This window comes from Vigna unguiculata, chromosome 3, assembly GCF_004118075.2.
Source record: "Vigna unguiculata cultivar IT97K-499-35 chromosome 3, ASM411807v1, whole genome shotgun sequence".
Lineage (NCBI taxonomy): Eukaryota > Viridiplantae > Streptophyta > Magnoliopsida > Fabales > Fabaceae > Vigna > Vigna unguiculata.
Genome location: NC_040281.1, coordinates 55,174,908 through 55,198,035, shown reverse-complemented (window position 1 = coordinate 55,198,035; position 23,128 = coordinate 55,174,908). Strand labels below are relative to the sequence as shown.

General features: G+C 29.3%; 1 protein-coding gene and 1 long non-coding RNA gene across 5 annotated transcripts; one reads left to right on the top strand and one right to left on the bottom strand.

The window, feature by feature from the left end:
* Positions 1-1,733: 1,733 nt before the first annotated feature.
* LOC114177520 lies at positions 1,734-4,650 on the bottom strand. 2 transcript variants are annotated; one of them, XR_003603143.1, is made up of 4 exons: positions 4,210-4,650; positions 4,064-4,133; positions 3,867-3,947; positions 1,734-2,055 (listed from the first exon to the last, which is right to left on the bottom strand). It is a non-coding gene; the product is annotated as an uncharacterized LOC114177520 (long non-coding RNA). The 2 variants fall into 2 exon arrangements; XR_003603142.1 differs by lacking the exon at positions 3,867-3,947.
* An 8,114-nt stretch (positions 4,651-12,764) lies between these two features.
* On the top strand, positions 12,765-16,818 carry LOC114179118 (U1 small nuclear ribonucleoprotein 70 kDa). Of its 3 annotated transcripts, XR_003603431.1 has the most exons (10): positions 12,765-13,067; positions 13,217-13,315; positions 13,438-13,916; positions 14,027-14,093; positions 14,221-14,274; positions 14,579-14,647; positions 14,734-14,799; positions 14,905-14,973; positions 15,320-15,456; positions 16,381-16,818. XR_003603431.1 is itself a non-coding variant. In XM_028065339.1 (9 exons), exons 1-9 carry the CDS (start codon positions 12,957-12,959, stop codon positions 16,471-16,473), a joined length of 1,107 nt encoding a protein of 368 aa, XP_027921140.1. In that variant the 5' UTR covers positions 12,765-12,956; the 3' UTR covers positions 16,474-16,818. The 3 variants fall into 3 exon arrangements, 2 of the variants coding, with proteins under 2 accessions (XP_027921140.1, XP_027921141.1); XM_028065339.1 differs by lacking the exon at positions 15,320-15,456; XM_028065340.1 differs by lacking the exons at positions 14,905-14,973; positions 15,320-15,456.
* The last annotated feature ends 6,310 nt before the right edge of the window (positions 16,819-23,128 follow it).

Below are 23,128 nucleotides of genomic sequence, written 5' to 3'. Positions count from 1 at the left end.
TAGTGAGCAGAAAGAGAGGTTTTATAAGCAGAAGCCTAGCAGCGTGATGTGATTAGAGGGCAAGGAAAGGTGTACTTAGGTGTATAAAGGACAAATGATAAAGGCATTGATCTTTTAAACTTTTTGTCGTCGTTAATTTATAGGTAATGATTTCGACCGAGCAAAGCAACAAGGGTGTTAGTATGAGGTAGGTTGTTATCCATATATCATATTAGCAATCATTCTGTTACATGTCGTGCGTTGAATTACACATTTGAATTGCATTGCATATTCATTATCTCAACTTGTTGCCCTTTCTTTATGCTCATCATTTCTCACTTTAAGAAAAGGGTACAATGCAACAAAAAAGCAATAGTACCCCTGGGACACCCCAAATTCTTCATATATATTTACATTCTACAAATTTTATCTCCTTCCTATGCTTACAAAGTAACTTTCACCAACTTGTTAAAATATGAGATCAAAAATAACCTCACAAACTTTAAATTTACCTTCACAGATGAATTCAATTGATGAAATCAAATAACTCACGTGTGTGTATGTATGTATAATTTAGGATAATGATATTTTGACCCATTTCTTTTATTCATTTTAACTCGTTATTCTAATCACCTTTAAATCATCACATCACACCATTACAAAAAATCAAAATAGATAATTGAAGGACGATTTGAGTGGTGAGTTAAAAGTAGGTAAACAATGTTGGTTCTCAAGTGAGTATTCACCAAAGTTCCACATTGAGTAATATGAAAAAAAGGCAGCAGAAAAGTATTATAAAAGCAAAGAGTTGGTTTTGGAGTTGTGATCACAACTCAATAGGTCTCTTGGGTGTATGAAGGGCTTGGGTAGTTGTGTGTCATTAGAAGGTTTGCAATTTTTGCCAGAAAAATTGCACTATGAAGGGTTTGTAATTTTGGTCCACAAAAATTGCACTATGAAGTGTTTGCAGTTTTGGTCCATAAAAAATTGTATGAATGTTTGCAATTTTTGCCAGAAAAATTGCACTTGGTTTATAATACTTCTTGTTGAGTGTTTGTGGATATAGGCCTTGAGGTGCCGAACCATGTTAAATTTCCTGTGTGTCTTTATTTATATTTTTCTGTTCTTATTTGTGGGTGTCACTACAAAAAAAATGCATTTTAGCGACCACCTATTTTGGTCGCTAAAAGGTATAAAATCGGTCGCTAAATCGTTAGCGACCGAAATAGCAACCAAAAATATATAGTTGCGAAAACCCTGGTGGCAAATCAATTAGCAACCGAATTACAAATCAGTCGCTAAATAGCAACCAAAATTTTAGTCGCTAATCTGTCACTAAAAGGATTGGTCACCTTCTTCAATGGGACCAATTTAGCCACTAAATATTTGGTGGCTAATTCAGTCGCAAAAATGAAAAAAATTTAGCAACTCTCCTTTTTGGTGGCTAACGTGAAAATATTATTAAATTGTTTTTAAAAGATCAATCACTAATTTGGTCACAGATGTGATAATACAACAACCATTATTTTTTGGTCGCTAATAGATTTTTTTATTTTAATTAAAATAATTTTTAAATTTAAAAACATTTAGTGACTATTATATTTCTATGACTAAATGAATAACAAAAATGAAATTGTGATCACTTTTATTACATAATTATACCTACTTATATACAATATTTTGATCAACTTGTAAACAAGTTTTTAACTATACTATAAATACTACAAATTTAATTATGTTAAATAACAATCAACTCTTGAGATTTAATGTTATCATAAATATGAATGTCAAAATTTATGATATTAAAACGATTTCAAACATCTAGTTATGTGTAAAAATAACATCCAACACTAATAATTCAATAAAATAACAAGGAAAAGAAACGGTGGTGAGCAAAAAAAAAGCCTAATTAAAACTAAACAATTGTAGGATTTGCTTTGGATCACTTCATGGCATCCTCTTGGATTCCAACACGAGACTTGTAACAACATTGTTCCCACACAATAGCCAATACGCTCATAACTACACAGTAAATCTCCATATTCAATAATGTCACGCTTCAATTCCAATCTCGCACTGCAAAAGCATTTAATGAGTATACAACAATCAGCAAATATTATCTCATGGCCAAAAACATTATAAAATCTAACTTATAAATTTTTTCATTTAAAATAAACTCGATTAAAGTCAAGCGGCAAAAAGAAAGAAAAGTTTTATCAAGATATCAACTAATACATTCTAAATCATTTTAGTACCTCTATCACTAGCACTATATCTCTGACAAAAAATTATCCTTTATACACAACTTTCGAAAGAGATAAACAAGGAAATTAGAACAACCTTCTACCTTGGACCTTTCGAATAGTCGACCACTTATAACGACACTACTTCCACCCAACATTGAAATGGTTTCTTCACAAATTTAGGAGCAAAATATTTATTTTAGGTAACATAACTTTTGAAACAAAGCATTGCTTGCATAGATAGTGCATAATTGTGGTTAAAATATGACAGCAAAAGTAATAAAGCAAAGGAAGAAATTCAGTGTTTTTTCTTATCCAAAGAACTTCTCAATAATGAGTAGTTACTTCACAATAAAAAGACAATAAAGAGTAGTTACTTCTTTACTTTTCATATCCAAACTGATAATAGTGGTGATAAATTAATGCACTACTTTAATTCTTTAAAAAAATATTTTTGCCTAACTCATAAAGCATAACTAAACTCTAAGTAACATCAAAGTTCCCTTAGTGATCCATTTGTGTAACCATTGTATAGAACAAATTTATCAAAGTTCCCATTTTATTTTTTATTTTCTAAAATGCTATTGCCAATTAAAAATGCATAAGATGAATCAATTTAGTTACAAGCCACACCAAACTCTCAAATACTTTGGATTTGGATCACATTTTGGATACATCATATAATTAAAGGGGATGGATAACATCCTCCTTCAGTTTCAAATCCAATAGACCATTTGATTAAGACTCAATGGATCAAAATCAATCCAATTAGAAACACATATAAGATTTCATATGACCTCAAACAGAGAAGAAATAACAAATTCTTTAATATGCCACTTATTTGAAACAAAACGGAAAGAAAACATGTTTCACAATCATAAAACCTATATCAACTTTTGCTTGGGAAACACCACACCACAACGCAACTTCCATTAATTACAATTATAAAAATAATAATAGAAAAGAAAATAGACAAAAAAAACTAAAAGATGTCAACGCTAAACAATGAAAATTAACAATGAATACTAAATAAAACATAGATTTAGTGAAACACTGAAAACTATTGCAACATAAAAGGAGAAATAACTATATATTAAACTATATTTAAATGATATAAATTTAGGCCAAGAACGCTGCGTGAGGTTCTTTTATATTTAAGTCCATTTGTCAAGGTAGTATGTACTCCCTGTCACATTATATTAAAATTTCATTTTCCAACTAGCTGGCCATTTTAACCTCCAATAACTATTTAAAATTATAATCATTGATTATATTAATTCCTAACATTAAAAATAATTTAAGAATCATTTATAAAATAGTACCTCCTTCTTATTCTTTCCAAAATCATGAAAACATATCATCAACATGGTCTGCTATCCCAGACTCCCTTTAAACACTCATAGCAAATTTTTAGATTGATTTGCTTTGGAAGGTGAATGTCAAAAAGCTAGCATATAATTGTTTATTCTCATATTACATCACCATTTTCCCATCCTAGCTGTAATTGACCTACGCTCCAATAATATTTCCAGAACATCTTATATAACACCATCCAATATTTGATAATAATAGACTACTGCAACTTTCACCATTTATATAACTTGACATACAGGTCAAATATAGTCGATAAATAAACAAGCTTACTTTCTTAAAGTAGAGTATGCTTCAACTTTTTTGAGTGGATATCCAGAGGAATGAAAAGCAATCAAACAACACACTGGCCAGCTGAAATAATATATCATTCATTGTAGTTGTATAGAAGAAATCACTGTAGTCTAGTCAAAACAACTTCAAAACATATATCATTCACAAAGGTTGTGCCAAGAAATCAGAAATCTCACCCTCTCAGCTCCACAACTCAGCTGTGTCAAGAACCTCAGTTCCATCTCCTCACGATCACCTCACCTTCGACTTCAATATTGGGGGATTCATTAGGGTTTGTCAATGAAAAATAATCAACAAATTAAAGAAGGGTTTCTATCCTTACCTCGCAAATCTTGTTGAAATGGTTGAAATCAACCACAAGGTGATTTGCTTCAACCTCCACGAACGCTTGAATACAGACCCTAGCCACGAAAATCAAAATCCCAATCGGTGCGAGAGAGAAAAGGAGAAAGCCCTTGTGAGTGGTGCTTGCGACAGTGGCTTGCGACAGTGGTCACCCTGGATGAAGTCGGGAATGTAGTTGAATCCAATGTTATGGAGCATTTCCAGGGTTTCCTTGTTGATCACAATGTGGTCGGTGTTGATGGCGGAGATGTAGGGCACGAAGGGGTTGAGGTAGAACTTTAAGAAAGAAAATAGGAGGTTGCCAAAGGTCTGGGAAACACATTTGGAGATGGGATGGGCAAGATCGAAGGATTTGTCGGAAGGAACGTGAGACAGAGGGATGCGGAAAATGAGAGGGTTTTAGAGATGAGAGGGAGGGAAATAGAGTTAACTAGTGAATTTTTCTTTTTCACAAGGCGGGAAAGGGTTTGGAAAAATAAAAAAAGAGAGGGATTTAGAAATTAATTTAATAATATATAATTATTATGAAGAAATTAATTTAGTGATTAATTTTTTTTTATACATTTGGTGATTACATTTCTTTAATTGCAATTTAAATGTAATAATAATAAGTATAATATTTTTTAAAAAATTACATTAGGTTTTTTATACATTTATATAATTTTAAATAATTTTATGAATTTAAAAATAAATAGTTATCTTCAAAATTATTATTGAAATAATATATAAATATTTTAAATTTTTGCATTAAATTTGATCGAAGTTAAATAAGATTTAAGTAAAATTTAAATAAATATTTTTTATGACGATTAATTATTTGTTATAAATCTAGTTTCTAATTATATTATTATATTAATAATAAAACTATTTTGGATATGCAATCCAAGTCAGGAAAACTAATATTTTGGAAAAATCAGTTGGTCTGAATTCGACCTAACGAGATCATTTCGGTCTAATCCAAATTTAATATTTGAAACACATATATGACTCTTTTATTTTTTTTCCGAATAAACGGGATCAGGTTAGTTCAGATCGATTAAACGCAGATGGATGACGTGAGTTATCCAAATGAAATGTAAAAAATCTGAGACTAGCGAGAAGATCAGGGAAGATCGAAGTAGATCAGGGAAGATCGAAGTAGATCGGAGAAAATCTCAAATAAGATCGTAGCAGAGACGGGAAGATCAAAGAAGATCGTCAGAGCAGAATTCAAAGAAAATCTAAGTAGATCTGAAGATCAGGGAAGATTAAAGCAACCCAAAGCAGATCAAAGCATATCAAAGCAATAATAATGATAAATACATGTTTATGAACAAAATTATTTTTGAAAGAAAAATATTATGTTTGTGAATTTCTTTAGTTATTTTTTATACATTGAGAGAGCAACATACATAAATATATTAATGTTAAAATTTATACTTAATCATAAATATTTTTAAATCATAATTATAATTGTTACCACATAATTATCTTTGTTATGACTATTTGATATTTTCACCATCAAAATGTAATAATCATGACAATAACAATAATCAACATTCTAAAACTTAAGTCCATATTGAACAAATTGGAAACTTCTCAAATTATAATTTATTTTAATAAAACAAAGATTTTAGCATTCTATATAATTTAGAAACAAAACTTTTATTTCAAATTATATAGTCATCATGGTAGATATTTTTTTAATTATATTATCGATCATTGTTTTAGTTGTTACACAAATTAATATCATTACACATTTATTTAGTTATATTTTAGTTAGTAATTAAAATTTGAAACATATTTAGCGACTAAAAATTTTTGGTGGCTAATTCGGTCACCAAAAATATTATATTTAGCAACCGAAATTGTTTGGTCGCTAATTACCTCATCATACATATTTTGCGACCACCAGTTTTTCGGTTGCTAGTAAAATATTTATTTGGTCGCTAATTCGGTCACTAAATACATTACATTTAGCGACCAAAGTATTTCGGTCGCTAATTAACATATTACATACATTTAGCGACCACCAAATATTCAGTCGCTAATACAAGACCCATATTGGTCGCTAATTTGGTTGCTAAAAATATTGCTTCCAAATTGAATAAATAACAACCGATTTAGCAACTACATTTTTGCTACTGAAAAGTTCAGTCACTATTTTAGTTGCTAACCATATTGTTGTCACTTGATAGATAATCGGTTGCTATTTCAGTGGCAAATTTGCAACAAATATCGTTCGGTAGCTATTTCGGTCGCAAATAGCGACCTAATTTTTTCGGTTGCTAATTACAGTCGCTAAAAATCTTATTTCTAGTAGTGTGTGCTTCTGCTTGAAAAGATTATTATATTTAGTGCGTGATTTCTCAACAGTGGTATCAGAGCTGAGGTTCTGACCAAGGTTTCTAATCAAGGGAGGAAGAGGAGCAGTTTGGTATACTGACCAAAATCAACGTCCTTTGAAGAGAGTGGAGTTCATATGTGGCGAGATGCTCCTAGATCTACGATTTGCGACATGTGTGTGGAGGAAGTGCTCTACGGCTTACAAATATGTTTTGGTTGTTGCGTACGGTGGACTGCGATGGTTGGTAATGTTGGATCAACATGGTGAGGGTGTAGCTCGAGATCTCCAATGGTGGTGTTTTGCATGGCAAATGAGATGCTTCGTCAATAGTGGATGTTGCGTCGTTGTGTTGTGGTAGTGTTGTGGCTTGACCAAGGTGGCGTTATGATGAATTCCCTTTGAGTATCAGTGAATTGTTAGTGACAAATATGTGAAAGTTGTCGACAACGAGTCTGATGTACAAGACTGTGAGGATCGTTGATGGGAAAAATTGTCATTGTCATCGTCAAAGAGTCCTTGCAGATCACCAGTGACAAGAATGGTTCAAGCATATGTGTTGGATCAATAGTAACAAGAGTGGTTCAAGCATATGTGTTGGTGGTGTGTCAAATGTTTGTTCCATAGCATGTGAGAATTTTGGTGAAGGGAGGATATGTTGGTTCTCAAGTGAGTATTCACCAGAGTCTCACATTGAGTAATGTGAAGAAGAAGGCAGCAGAAAAGTATTATAAAAGTAAAGAGTTGGTTTTGGAGTTGTGACCACAACTCAATAGGTCTCTTGGGTGTATGAAGGGTTTGGGTAATTGTGTGTCATTGGAAGGTTTGCAATTTTTGCCAGAAAAATTGCACTATGAAGGGTTTGTCATTTTGGTCCACAAAAATTGTACTATGAAGGGTTTGCAGTTTTGGTCCATAAAAAATTGTATGAAGGTTTACAATTTTTGCCAAAAAAATTGCACTTAGTTTATAATACTTCTTGTTGAATGTTTGTGGATGTAAGCCTTGAGGTGTCGAACCATATTAAATTTCCTGTGTGTTTTTATTTATATTTGTTCTGCTCTTATTGGTGGGTGTGCTTCCGCTTGAAGAGATTATTATTTTTCGTGCGTGATTTTCCAACAAAAAAAAAAGTTGATTAAAATATCATTATCTATATTTTAATATTTTTTAGTCAAATTTTTTAGGTCGTATTTATCTCTGCATATTGACTTTAATATTAATTGTTCTTTTACAATAAATTGTTCATTTTGAACCATTTATTACAAAAATAGATCAATTTACTAATTAATTAATTGCAGGACAATTTATTAACGATTTGATTTTTTTTAACTTTTATATAATTTCTAAAGTTTTATATATTTTTAAAATAAATAAATTTTTAATAATTTGATTAAAATATTTTAAATAAAATTTTATTATTGTAAATTTTATAATAAAATGTAATAATAAAATTTAGCATATTAAGTTTTAAAATATCTAAATTTTAATAAAATTTTATTTAAAATATTTTTAATCAAATTTATTATTGTAAATTTTATAATAAAATGTAATAATAAATTTAGAATATTAAGTTTTCAAATATCAAAATTTTAATAAAATTTTATATAAAACTTTATAAATTATATAAAAGTTAAAAACAATAAGTTGAAGTCAAATCATTATTAAATTGTTCCTGCGATATTATTAATTAGTAAATTGATCCGTTTTCATAATAAATCAACCAAAGTGACCCATTTTTGTAAAAATATATATTAAAATTACAGCTAGTTTGATATCCATGTCGTGCAAAGGAAAAAATAATTAAATAAATTTAAATAATATGAAATTATAAAATAAATAATTGAACTAATATAATTAATAATAATATGAGATAAAAATTATTTAAGAAATATAGTGAATAAACTTTAAAATATAAAAAATAAAAAATAATTTAATACAATAAATTGTATAATAAACATTAAGAAAAAGTATTCAAAGAATCCATTTTGCTCGTCATCATTGAAAGTTGAATCAAGGAAAATTATATCCTTTTGAGAGTAATAGTTGATTAGTTGAAACTAAAGTTATTCTCAAACTAGAACCACAATGTCAATTTTACTTCCAATTAAAACTTGATATTGAATAATATGGAATTTCAGTCTCCTTACATGCAGTTTGGTCCTATTACAAAGATCATTTGATTGATCAACATTATGCAACATAATTACAATAACTTCTACCTTCAACTACAATTGATGTTGAGGTAATCCTAAAGAGTTGATCGAATAAAGCGTTTTAAGAGAAGAACCTTTCATATCGAACTCTGAATTTCCCTTAGTACAAAGAATTTAAACTCATTTTTCTTTTTTGTTTCATTATTCATCTATATCATTATATTTTACTTGTAAAGTAGGAAGTAAAATAACTCTTTCACTAAAATTAAAAACATTGCTCAAGTTTTCAACAATATTATAATAAACAAAATCAATTAAGTCATCAAAAACGTAATTCAGAATTTGTAATGAGAATATTTGTAAGTGCAAAATTTCATTCACTAAATGTTTTTATTGCATATTGATCTTCTAAATCAACTATCTTTTCACTGAATAGGGTAGGTCAAGATTAAAAGTGGTCCAAACCTCTTAAGTATTTGTTGTATTTAGAAATATTATAACATGAGTCATTTGTTGTAAATGTTTTAAACTTTGAAGGAATAACACTCCCATAAATTTGACCATTAGAAGGTGGAGTAGTTCACAACGTATTCAAATAAATATTTTAATGGTGCCTCCACAATCATATATAAAAGGAAAAAAAAAACTTTTTGTTTAATAAGTGATTTCATATTATACAATTCAATCTTTTTCTAAAAAAATACCGACTTCTGAATTTGGAAGTTTATTCTATATCATACAATCAGAAAGCTACTTAAAAAAATATTTTTAAATTGTATTCATCTGAAAATCATTTCCAAATTTTACGATCCACAAATGATCACATAATACAAAGTATTGCAAAAACCTTCGATAACGAACCATAAACATAGGAAGTATTAAGGAAGTAAGGCACAAGAGCGAATAACGGGATAGAAGAGAAAAATTGAAAATGATGCACAATAAATTGAGGATTAATTGGATATTGTACACCGTCTATGAAAGGTAGGAATAGAGATGATAACAAGTTGGATTGGGTATGGATAGTACCTACTTGTTATCCCACCAACAAAAAATATATCTATTACTCATTCGTTTACTTGTCGAATATTCATTTAAAAAATATTTATGGACCTTTTTAAAACTCATGGGTACCCGTAGATTTTTGTATACTCACAAATATTTAAAATATATATATCTTATAACAAGTTGGATTGGGTATGGATAGTACCTACTTGTTATCCCACCAACAAAAAATACATTTATTACCCATTCGTTTACTTGTCGAATATTCATTTAAAAAATATTTATGGACTTTTTTAAAACTCATGGGTACCCGTAGATTTTTGTATACTCACAAATATTTAAAAAATATATATCTTATAAATTTTTTAGATACAATTTAAATAAAATTAATATATATATATATATATATATATAAAATATAATATAATATAATATAATATAAATTAAAGGTTTAATTACGTTTTGAGTCGCTGACAAATTTGGGAACTTTCAATTGAATTCCTAATAAATTTTTGTGGTCTATTGAGTCATTAGAATGTTAAGACCTTTCAGTTGAGTTATTGAGTCCATGTGGTAAACATTGGTTGCCGTTAACTTTGTTATGTAGTAATTATCTTGCACGGCCACCTCCTTAGCTATTGTCACATAATAATATTTTGTTACAAGAGACTGTGATGATGAGATATTTCCTAAATAGATATGGTATTTAACGAAAATTATTTTTAAATTTAATTAAAATTATAAATTTAGAAATGAGAAAATAAAACAAAATAAAAAATTATAAAATAAACAAATAGAAAATTATAAAAATATATAATTTCATAATTATGAAATTATAATATATACAATTATAAAATTATATAATTATATCACTATAAAACTATAAAATTATAAAATCATTGAAATTGTGAAATTATGAAAACACAAAATTATCAAAAGTAAATTTTTTATTTTGATTTTTTGTAATTTTATAATTTTATATTGCATAATTTTATAGTTATATATTTAATATTTTTATAATTTAAATGTTTTTGTTTAAATTTATAATTTTAATTAGGTTTAAAAATAATTTTCATTAGATACAACCCTTATATGGGAAATATCTTGTTATCACGATCTCTTGTAACAAAATATTACGTGACTACATGTAAGAAGATAACTAACACATTACAAAGTTAACAAAAAAATTTAACTGTAAAGACTCAATTTTGAAAAGTTTTAAAGTAGGGAGGACTCAATAAATCACAAAAATTTATTAGGGTCTCAATTGAAAATTTTCAAATCTATTAGGAACTCAAAACATAATTAAGCCTAAATTAAATTAAATATAAATTAACTTTTAATATTAATTAAATTTAACCTAATAAAATATAAATTAAATTTTATTTTTATTTTTTTATGAATATCGGATACTCACAAGTACGAGTAATATGATACTGCATCCGACCCATTTAAAAATGGGGTATTAAAATATCCACTACCCACTACATAATAAATATGCATGAGTACTAGCTATCCACAAGAGATCTTGTCTGCAAATATCTATGCAAGTATTTTTTATATCCATTCCTTTGAGGAACTTAAAGAGGGTAAAAAAAAAGGGTTAAATTTGTTTTTGATCCCTTAACTTTCAGTAAATTTTGGAATTAGTCTATTTCAAAACTTTGGATGAATTTAATCCTTCATCTTTTGAAATATGTGAATTTAGTCATTTTAATCAAATTTTATTAAGTTTATTTGACATTTCAAGCACGTTTCTTAATAGTATTTGACTTAACATTAAAGAAAATTGTGTCAAACAATATAAACAACTCAAATATAATCCTGAAATATTACGTACGAAACATTAAATAAACCTAACAAAATTTGATTAAAAAGACTAAATTCACGTATTTTGAAAGATAAATGAATAAATTAATCTAAAATATCAAAATAAACTAATTCTAAAATTCATTTAAAATTAAAATTAAAGGACAAAAACATATTTAACAAAAAAAATTCCTTCATTACAGAAAAAATGGGCCGTAAAGCCCATATGCTGCAGATCATCCTTACTGAGGAAGGGATGCACGACGACGCGAAACAAGGAAAATAAATACACAGTCCACCAGTACAATAACAATACAAAATATCTAGAATTAAAAATTTAAAATAAAGGACCATTAACTCAGTCAAAGGCAAGTAAAAGAGTTGACCTAAAGTAGACTGATAAATAACTGTGTTTTGTTTCCATGGTATTGAAGAAGGTTACACAGTGAAATAAATAAATAAAAGAAAGGAATTAAAACGGAAAATAAAGTTATTTGAATTAAGTGAAAAATACCTATTTACAAGAAGAGTTAACCCGTCAAACTAATATATTTTAACAATTATAGAATTATGTATTGAAAGTTAAATGGATGATCAATAAGTAATTCAATTTACAGACCTATCTTTTTTTAATTTTAAAAATACAATATTAACATGATCTGCAATTTTTTTATCTATAAGTACTTGAATAAATGGAGTCACTTATAAATTATTTAAGATCGATTCCTTAATTCATCATTTAGATTATTTAATTAAATTATATGAGATTATTTTAATAAATTAAATCTAAAGTTGAAATTATAGACTTGTGAATAAATGATGAAGATTAATGATTGTTTCATAATCATTTAGTTAATATTAAATGCTATTTAATTTAACATCAGTTTTTTTTAACATAGAAACATTCTTGGATAAAAAGTTGATGATGAAAATTTTATTGATCTCGTTAATAGGTTGTTATTTTTTGTGTTGTCTAAATTTTGTAGCTTCACATGTTACATATTAAGTGCATTTTTAAACTAGTAATTAAATTCTAATAAAAATAGTAAAAGAAAACATTTTATTGAAACGAAAAGTTAAACTATACAAATTTGAAATTTTAACAAAATAAATACTTAAGCTTTGAATTTAATTGGATTAAATAAATGACACATGTCGAAAAAAAATTCCGAAGAACTCGATTTAGTTAGTGTTTAGAATATGATTTCATAGGACATTTAACGATATTAATTAATTAGCGTATGAAATAGAATTGAGTGAAGTAGAATGTCTGATTGACTGAATAAGGATGAGGAGATAGTGGCAGTGAGGAAGGAAGAATAAGTGAAGTTTGAAGGTTGACGCAAAGGAAGAAGAAGAACATTGATGGCATGCAAAGACAAGTAAGTAATGTAAGGTAAGCTAAGATCGACACACTGCAGAAAAGGAAAAATGACGATGGACGACGATAGCTCTATATATGTTGGGGGTCTCCCTTACGACATCACCGACGAAACCATTCGCACTGTCTTCAATCTGTATGGTGCCATTCTCGATGTGAAGGTCCATTTTTTTAACTCAATATCTTTTAGGGTTTTAACCAACTTTCTTTATAACCACCTTATTTATGTAATTCCTTTCACAAATAATCAATTCCACCTATCGGGGTTCTGTTTCAATCGCCAAGTTTTTTCCTTTTTTCTTTTTTTCAGATTATCAACGACCAACGCGGTAGGGGGAAGTGCTATTGTTTTGTTACTTTCACGAATCCTAGGTCAGCAATCGACGCCATCAACGACATGAATGGCAGAGTATGTAATTTAATCATTTATCCTCTTTTACATGTTTTAGGGCCATTAATATCTGGTTATGAATTATCATTGTTGTGCTTAGCTTGAGTTTTAGGCGTTTGACTCTCTGTTGTTCGAATCAGACCATAGACGGGCGTGTGGTTAAAGTTAATGGGGTGAGGTCTCGTGGGGGCAGGTCAAACTTTGGCAGAGAACGGTATTATTATCACAATGATGAGAGGAATGGAGATTGGGATCGTGGGAGAGATCGAGACCGAGATTATGATCATGATAATAGTGGTAGGGATGGATACAGGAATCGGAGCAATGATTGGAGTCGAGATCGTGATAGGTCTCGAGACCGAGACCGAGACCAGGACAGGGATAGAAGATTTGAGCATATGCATGACTATGATGAAGATAGAGATCCTATGTTAGATAATGACTGGAGTAGAGAGGATGATAGAGTTGAAAATGAGCAAGAACATAGCAGGGGGGATGGTGGAGATGAGGATAGAGACCACAACTTGGATTTTAACGCAGACAGGAAAACGGATAGGACAAGTGACCCTGATAGAAGTTTTGATGAGGATAGAAAAGATCAGTCAAGGAGAAACAATGAGTAAGATTTCGGTCCATTTTACTTGACATATGTTTATTTCCAACCATTTTTCTTTAGTTTACTTATGTTTCATTCATCATCTACTGGACTTATTAGTGCTTTTCCTGCAGCTTGAATGTTACAAATCAACATAGCATGGATCTTTCATCAGAATCAACTGGTGCTCGCGATGATCAGGTAATCCAAATTCCTTTAAATTTCTGAAATTTGAGAAGTTCTGAATTTCTTGTCCAGGTTGCATATTGGCATACAATAAATTGAAGCTGATTGTGATGCATTTTTTTTTTGTTTGTGTGGATTTCAGGTAGAAGCTCAAATAGAGAGCTCAACTAAGCAGCTTGATCAACTTAAAAAAGAGGTTTGTAATCTCTTTAGAGCAAACATGAATGAATGATTACAACTTGTTAAATGGTCAAGTCTATGCTAGCAAGCACTTTTATGATTGTGTGACAAATGTTTTCTTGTACTGAATAATTGCATTTTTGGGATGTGCATACAAATGCTTACGAAGACTTCTCTGAATTCCAATGTTTACTAAATACCGAGTTGGCATATCAGTTGCTTAAGTCTTCCAATTCCGGATAACAAGTCCTCCAGCCCTTTGTGTTATTTTTATTTCTGCTGTGTTGATGACTTGGAAAGTGGAATTTTTGGCTTTTCAGGTTTCTCAAATGGAAGAGGGATTGGAAGAGAAAAGGGTTCATGTTAAGGAATTGCAAAAGCAATCTAAGGTATCTGTTTGCTATACTCTTTTGATTGTCCTTACTCTGAACAAAAAATCTGTGTGATATTCTGACCTGGAAAATATTTACTGCAGAAACTGGAGGATGCACTGATCAGTGCAAAGAAAAACACTTCATATCGTCAGATGCAGTTGATAAAGGTAGTATCTAGTTGTCATAATTTTACATCAAATACTTGCAGTCTCTATACTATTGCCAAATTCATGCACTACTGCTAACATTGGGCTTGGGCAATTGATCTTCAGCTTCATAAATGTTTTCTGCAAGTGAAAGATTACACAGAAAGACTTAAAACTAGTGAAAAGGAACTTCAGGTTTGAGCCTTAACACCACGTAATTCCGATTTATGTACAAATCTGCAAAGAATGTCCTGTGTTTTTTAAAAAAATTATGACATTATACATTGTGATTTTGGATACTGCTTTTTTCAATTTGACATGATTTTGTGCATTATGTGTATCAAATTTTATGTGGAATTATGTGACAAATGCTCCCTTTATAAAATGTTTGTTCAAATTGTTGTGTTTCCTTGAATTTTGGTTGTCAACATAGAAGCATTATATAGTACAATTTGTATAAAAGATGAGTCTGATAACTTTTTTTTTTTTCTGTTGCCCCATTTATCTTTATATGGTATTTTGTCTATTGGGCCTATCATAGGAACTTGGGTATTGTGGGAGTGCCCAAGTCTCACTCAAGTAAGTACCCCTTTTCGAGGCACCAACAGGTAGTCTTGCTACCAGTTGATGAGCATTCAAACACTTGTGGATCCACCCTCAAAAGCTAGCCACTGAGGGGTAAGAACCGAAAACTGAAATAAATATTGCACTTTGCACCCATACTTCTCCATGTGAGACTCAGGCACTCCATAATATCCAAGTTCCTAGCAAACAATTTCTATCTTTTCTAAATTGTTACATTGGGGCCAAAAGACATGGATTTTATTTTTAGGTAAGAAATTTTAGTAATGCAAGTTAGAGATGTACAAATGTAAAGTAAAAGATATGCCGCGGAGGATTGGAATATACAAGAAACGTCTACTAAAGCTATTGTCACAGATAGTTATACTCCATAATAGGACCCGAAGTGAAGGGTGAAATATGTTTTTATTCGTGTGAATAGGCTAAATCTGGTTTTAGACCTCAAATATTTTTGGTTAGTTTTGAACCTCATCCATTTAATTTTTGGAAATTGGTCCCTTTTAATACGTAGTGATGATTATATATGTCTATACATGTCACCTCATAATGGTCATTTACATGGCTCGTGTAGATGCATTTTATGTGATCACTAAATAAGATTTGGATATTTAAAATATAAATAAATTTGTGAGGGCCAAACCAAAAAAAAAAAATCTTTTTACTAAAATCATATTTAACAATATTCGCAGGGATAAAAAATATGTTTGTCTAAAAAGAAAAAATAAATGCAATGAAATACCCTGGAAAACCATTTTTTGGAGAAACCAAGGAGATGCCTGAAATAAACCTGTTGAGATTCGAAAGATCTTTGATGTTTGCTCATCATTATTGATATGAAATTATGAACACTGTTTGATGTTTGGAGTTGTCTTATAAATTTTTAAGCTCTATTTAGAGAGTTCAGTTGTTCCTATTACTCCAGTTGCTTTCTTTCCTTTCTTCTCTATCTCCACGTTCCAAATGGATGAGATGAAATCGTGATAGTAGCACGACTAAGTGTTTTCTTTTTGGGGCTTGCAGGCTCTAATTGATACAGTACTGTTAGAGATTGATGGTGATGGCGTTGGATTAAAGGATGGACAACTAACAAATGGAAGTCTTGATGCTAGGTAGTAATCTATATTTGGAAGTTTCAGATTGTGTCACTGATGCTTAAAATGGGTTTAGCACACATAATACCTTGTCTGATATGTTTTATTTTTCCTTTTGTGATTCAACAACTCTAGTTTTTACTAAATAGCATCAATAGAGTTTTGCTTATACTGTTTAGCTGTTGGGTAACTTGGTCATAATTATGGATTCACCTGTTACAAATTCACTAGATAAACAAATTGCATGTGGTACCTTTTGGACTTGTTCTAGCCAAGAAGTGTGTAGCCATGAAGTGTGGAGACCTTAGGTCAGAGAATTCAGTGTTATCTTTTGTTCATTGTTATCTCTATTTAACCTAATGTCTGATCCTTTCTGTCCTTCTCATATGAATAATCCCTTATTGGTAGAAATATTCCTTTGACATTATGATTCACTTAAACGCTTTAGCGATATTATCGAGATTGACTTATTAAGTAGACTTAAATGCTCTACAATTTTATCTTAGTTTGATTGGTGACCTTGAGAGAACAATAACTGTTTGGGTATGGTCCATATCACTACAGTACTCTATTGCATGAAGTGGTATGTTTTACCAAAAAGCTTGTATTTTGGCATGAAAAAACTGTCGAGTTGGTGTACTGCACTTGCTACTAGGCAAATGCTTATTGGCTCTGTTGCATAGGCAAATAGAGTGATAACTTTGTTGGTAATATTCTAACGTTTGAACTACTGACATCCTCACAAATATGGACTTTTATTCTTAAGAGGTCCTGAAAAATCCTTACCAAAAGTTATTGGTAGGCGTAGTTTTTCCACTTGAAGCGTTTAACCAAATTTGGTTGATGTCCCACTTAGTCACGACGTCTTAACTGGAACACTTAGTCTCAAAAAAAGAATGAAGGATCCTTGGCATGAAAGTTTTACTTGATTTGGGTAACTTATGGATTGGGCCTGTCTACTTTGGTGGTTTACTGGGACAAACGTATTCTACAATTTGTTGCTTTTGAAATTCAACATATTCCACTGCACAAAATAGGAATTTTATGTATCCAAGAATGGTTTTGATGCAGTCTTTACTGTATTAAACCATAGAAGAAATTGTAAAAAGAATACTTACAATAGGAAATAAAAACTGTTTCCTTTCAAAAACGAGGCAATTTACCTAATAAAGTTGTAGACTGAAGGGCAGGTGAGGTAGTGAATATACTATTTAAAAAATAAAGTGTGCCTTAATTTTTCTCAAGGCCTGATCATCATCAATTTTTTTCTGCCACCCTATCAAAGTTTCTGGAAATTTTTATCCGGAACAGGATTGTGATGAGTGTCTTGTGGAAAAAGTTTTTCGAAATTGATTTAATGTGTTCCAGAAGGTAAAATCCAGAATTGATGGGGTGCCAGAAAAAATTGATGGGGTGTAAGAAGTTGCCTAAAACTTATTTACTTGAAAAATACCCATACAACCAGTTTTCAATGCATTACCCTAAGACCATTCTGAATTTTCAATAAGGCAATTGCTTCGTATATGCCATCAATTTCTTTCTGCACCCATAGTATAAGGAAAATACTTAAATATCCATCACCATTGCATAACACCTCCACTTCCATTGTCCGCCATCATCACCGGACCACTACTGCAGAAGAAGGTAGAAAATACTAAAAGAATCCGTTCCAAAACAAGCTTTCCAAAATCCATTTCATGTAGAGGTGTTCTGAATATTTTATTTCAGAAAATATTATATGCATTTTGAATTCTGAAAATCTATTTCAAAAAATATGTTAAGAATGTATTTCGCGCGTTTAGGAAATTTTATTCAGAAAATTGCGTTTCAAAAATTTTGTTCCGGAAATATTATTTCAAAAATTCTGGAAAGCCTGTTTCAGAATTCATAATCCGAAAGTCACTTTTATAATAATAAAATGATCATTTTTGAAAATTGATTGGGTGCATGAAGAAATTGATGGGTTGAGGAAGCAATTGCCTTTCAATAATGGCCCCAAGCCCGTTCAGAATTTTCAATACATAGGCCTTCTGAATTCTCAATAAATAGCCCTAAGCCCATTCTGAATTTTCAATACATAGGCCGAAGCCTATTCTGGTTTCGCTAGTATTTATAGCATTGATTAATCTCTCTCTCTCTCTCTGTAATAAATATGCATATAATGATAAACATTAATTAAATATCATACAAGAAAAAAAGTTAATACTAATATAACATTCACATGTAAATTTAAATAAAACTAAAGAAATCATCAACTAATACAAAATACTTTAAATAATTTTAATGAACTCCGTATCTTCTTCGTCCTTCAAGAGTATGCTTTCAGAATAATTAGAAATTCAAAATTTGACTCAATAAACAGAGTGAAATTCATTCTTAATTTTAGGTTACTTTTTTATTATCGCTTTTCACTACAGAATAATATTGATAAATGTATACATTTGTGTCACTACATATCATTCCGAATAACTGTAAGACAAATAACTTATGTAAAGTGTAGTGAATTGTAGCTTAATCTCAAATGAGCTTCCATAAAGGTATAAGAAACATTCATTACATTATATTAATATTTCAATTTATTATGTTTAATTTATATAACATAGAAAATACAATAGAATTAGGAACTTACGAGTCAAGTACGTGTCTCATGGTCAAAGTGTTAATTCTCTTATGTAATGAACACAAGAAATTACAATAAATGACAATGGTTGAAGAAGATCAAGTATTAGTAACTACTATAAGTTGTAATATCATTAAAGAAATGTTAACCTTTTTTTAGAGTCATCCTACATTTAAATAAAATTAGTATACAAATATAAATCATGTTAAAATGTTACAGAAAATAAAATAAAATGATAAAATTCTCTACACATTGTTTTGTTATCTCAACCTCTTTAGTGGATAGAAGAAGTAGAAGGCAAAGATAAGAAATACCATTCACTTCTTCCCTTTTCGTAAGTAATGTCATCGATGCTGCAAGATTAAAACCAGAAGATTAACAAATTCCAACAAAGTTTTAATAATTACTCCGACACAATATCAATGATGACATATTGGTGCTAAATATTCAGATATATATTATGTAAATTTCTATTATAATTGTAGAAATATAGTTATATAATCAATAATATTTATATTACGTATATGTATTATTAAAAATATTTTTAATTATGTTTTATCATATACTCCTACATTCAAAGATTCTTTAATGTTTCTAATTTCTGTTTAATGTCACGGAGTCGTGCCCTCTTTCTGTATTGGTGCTACATATCCTATGACAATGAATACTAAAGCTTCGTTGAATTTCCAACCATAAGTAAGTGAAAGAAAAATTGCGGATGAGGAAAATTAATATCTTAAAAAGTAATTTAAGACTAATTCAATTTCATAAAATAATTTTGTAAGGTGAGTTGGTCTGACCGTGTATAATATGATAAGTTTAATAAACAATAATTTTCTTAAAAAAGATTTAATCTTGTGAAAAGAGGTTTTAAATGACTCTGATACCATTTTAAAAAGTAAACTTTTAGTTTAATTTAACTTCACAAAATTAGTTTGTAAATTGAAATTCACACCTATTTAGATACTCAAAATTCATTTTATCTCTAGTTCAACATAATATTTTCATGTTTAGAAGACCCTTCATATTGAGGATGACTTAAGTACAAATCTTCTAAAACATGACTATCATATTCAAATTCTCTAGGAAATGTGCCCTTATGGTACATAAATAGTTACCTGCTGGTTTCAAATGTTCATTCTCCTACACAATAATCTCAAAAAAACAAATTATATCTAACTTAAAAGAAAACATAAAAGTCTTACATCTTTCCATGAGAAAAACATATTACACATTAATGAATACAAATATTAGAGTAAAATAAGCATGAAAAATAAGTATTTATCACTCTTATTAGTAAGAATAGATAATAGATTTTGTTTGTTGGAAGAATGCATAAGTCATTTATTTTTTACATGCAATGTGTCAAGGATTGTGCAAAATCAATGTAAAAAATGATAGGTATTAATAATGTTCAACATTTTAAAGCAAAACATTTCTAAGAATTTTACCTCACAAAGTTGAACAATATACAAAATAGTGTTTGGAAATGTATGTAGATGACAATAGTTTGGATAATTTAGAATCATAGAAATAATATTATTATTAGATATGAAATGGCAGATGTTAAAAGGTACTTACAATGGCACAACTAAAATCATGGGATGGATTATTAACAAGTATTCAAAATTGTCATTTACATACTCAGATTGGTGATTGAGCCCTGCCTCATGCTTAAAATATTTTTGAAAATAAAATGACTTCAATACTAGGAACTAGGAAATAAGAGTATACACACAAAGGATCAAAATAGTGCAGGGATAAAATTACAAGGAAAGTGAAAAAGGAAGACAAATAGTGAGAAAAAGGATTAAATAGGTAATGAGCTTAGCAATGTTTAAGTGGATGTAAGGCAGGGGTGATATCTTGTGATGACTAAACAAATGTTTCGAAACACATATAAAGCTATGGGAAGGTGCACAAATGTTTTGTTATGCTGAAATTCTCTCCTGGACATTCATACTTTAGGGTAGACAATAGGGGGATGTTGCTGCTCTATATTGGGTTGGGGATAGTTGGAGCGAGCATTTCTTTATTTTTTTGTAGGTACGAAGCATGCAGAGGAGTGTTGTTCTTCTTTTTGCAAAGAGTTAAACAACAAAGGAGTATTGTTTATCACTTTTGCAGGGACTATGGATAAGAGAGTATCATAGTGGACAATACCAAAGTTATATGATCTATATTATGTGCAATTTGTTATGGTGCAGCAGGAAAGCCATTAACTCATCCCAATGTACACATCTCTTGAATGAGTATTCTATTATCTTGTATATGGTTGGTGTAGGGTATTTGGTTTGGCTCATGCTTACACATAACTGTGTTTTTGAGTGATTATTTTGTTAGAAAAATGATTACTCAAATAATATTAATAATAATAAAAATATGAAATAATATAATAATAATTATCAGAGCAATAATAACACTAATATATATATATATATATATATATATATATATATATATATATATATATAAAAATAAGAGATCAACAATTATAATAATAATAATAAGAGCAATAAACACTAGAGTTCTCTCAAAAATATTTTTCTTTTTTTCTCTATAATATCTTTAAGACATTAGTGTTCATAAGGTTCAGAAATCCTTCACTTAACTCGATCAATCTGACAGATTGTTGTATCTTGAGAGAGAAACGCATATGATTTGAAACACATATGATTGTGTATTTGTTTAGTCATGTGCAATAAAGACGTTTTCTAACATATTTAACTTATTCTCATTTGAGATTTAATTAAGCTATCGTCCATCTGCTAATATATATATATATATATATATATATATATATATATATATATATATATATATATATATATATATATATATATATATATATATATATATATATATATATATATATATATATATAACTCAAGTTGGATCATTTTGTATTTTTGTAAAAGGGTTAGAGCATCCCCAAAGTGTTATGTTATTATATTTATTAATTGTTTATTGATAAAAAAGTGTTTATGTTTTTTTTAATAATTTTAAATTAAATTTTTAAGCGATCTTCTTCTTTTGTGTTATTAAAGTGTGATTGTGATAAATTTCACGAGATGTTTTGTTAAGATCTTGTAAGACTTAATATTTTGATTGGTGGTCGTAGTCTTTGTATTGAACGTCACAGAAGCTAGAAAGTATAGTGAAATTGGTTTCATCAAAAATAATTGATCAAGTGACCAAGTAAATGTATTCTAGGAGAATGAGCTAGTATTCAAGTTGAAGTTTTTTCTCATCTTTACTCTAATTTGTTGTAAAGCTAATATTCCTATCTTTTATACATATTTTTTAGATTAAGGAACTTAAAGCCAACATCTGTAATTTCTTTTTAAGTAACTTGACTTTCCTCAAATTATGACCTTATTTAAAAAGAAAATTGAATATCCATTTACAAAAATCTCTCATAACCACCTCTTTGAACCCAATATTTTATTCAAAGAAGTTGCTGGTCCGATATAAGGTTTCTTGATGCTGTGGTTAAACTTATGATTAGTAACTTTCAAATTAAAAATATCTGTTTTTTTTTTGCTTATAAAAACAAATGAGGTTAGTATAAAAACAAACTCAAAATCGCTTATAACAAGTGTTGTGTGTGCAGTATTTCTTTTGCATACCCCAAGAATTTCCCACAGATAAAGATTGATTGCTTTACAGAAAAAAACTGTCCAGTGATCAGCCATTAGTTCAAAGAATGAAAATCCCCAGACAAAAGGTCTTCTGTGGTTAAATATAAACGACTTTTTATTATCAATAACTATTTTTATTTAAAATTACATATATTAATAACAAAAGTCAATATTCATTATTATTAAAATGAAATTGTAATTTAATTAATTTGAGAAAAAACATTTTACAAAATCGCCTAAATGTTGTTTTGAATAAGAACATCATAATTGATTAAAAAAATTTAATGAAACCACTAGTTGTGTTTCTCTTCTTCTTGTTCTTTCTTTTTAAGCAGTTCCTTCTCCAGAACAGTCCAAGTAACAATGGAAAAATAAAAAAATCCTTTTAGTAAGGACTTTAGTGGTGGACATTGTTA

Bases quoted from the DNA above. Each gene is read 5' to 3' on its own strand.
- LOC114179118 (XM_028065339.1), top strand. From the start codon at position 12,957: ATGACGATGGACGACGATAGCTCTATATATGTTGGGGGTCTCCCTTAC. The intron at 13,917-14,026 runs GTAAGATTTCGG...CTTTTCCTGCAG, and splicing joins CAGTCAAGGAGAAACAATGA to CTTGAATGTTACAAATCAAC. The intron at 14,275-14,578 runs GTTTGTAATCTC...TTGGCTTTTCAG, and splicing joins TTGATCAACTTAAAAAAGAG to GTTTCTCAAATGGAAGAGGG.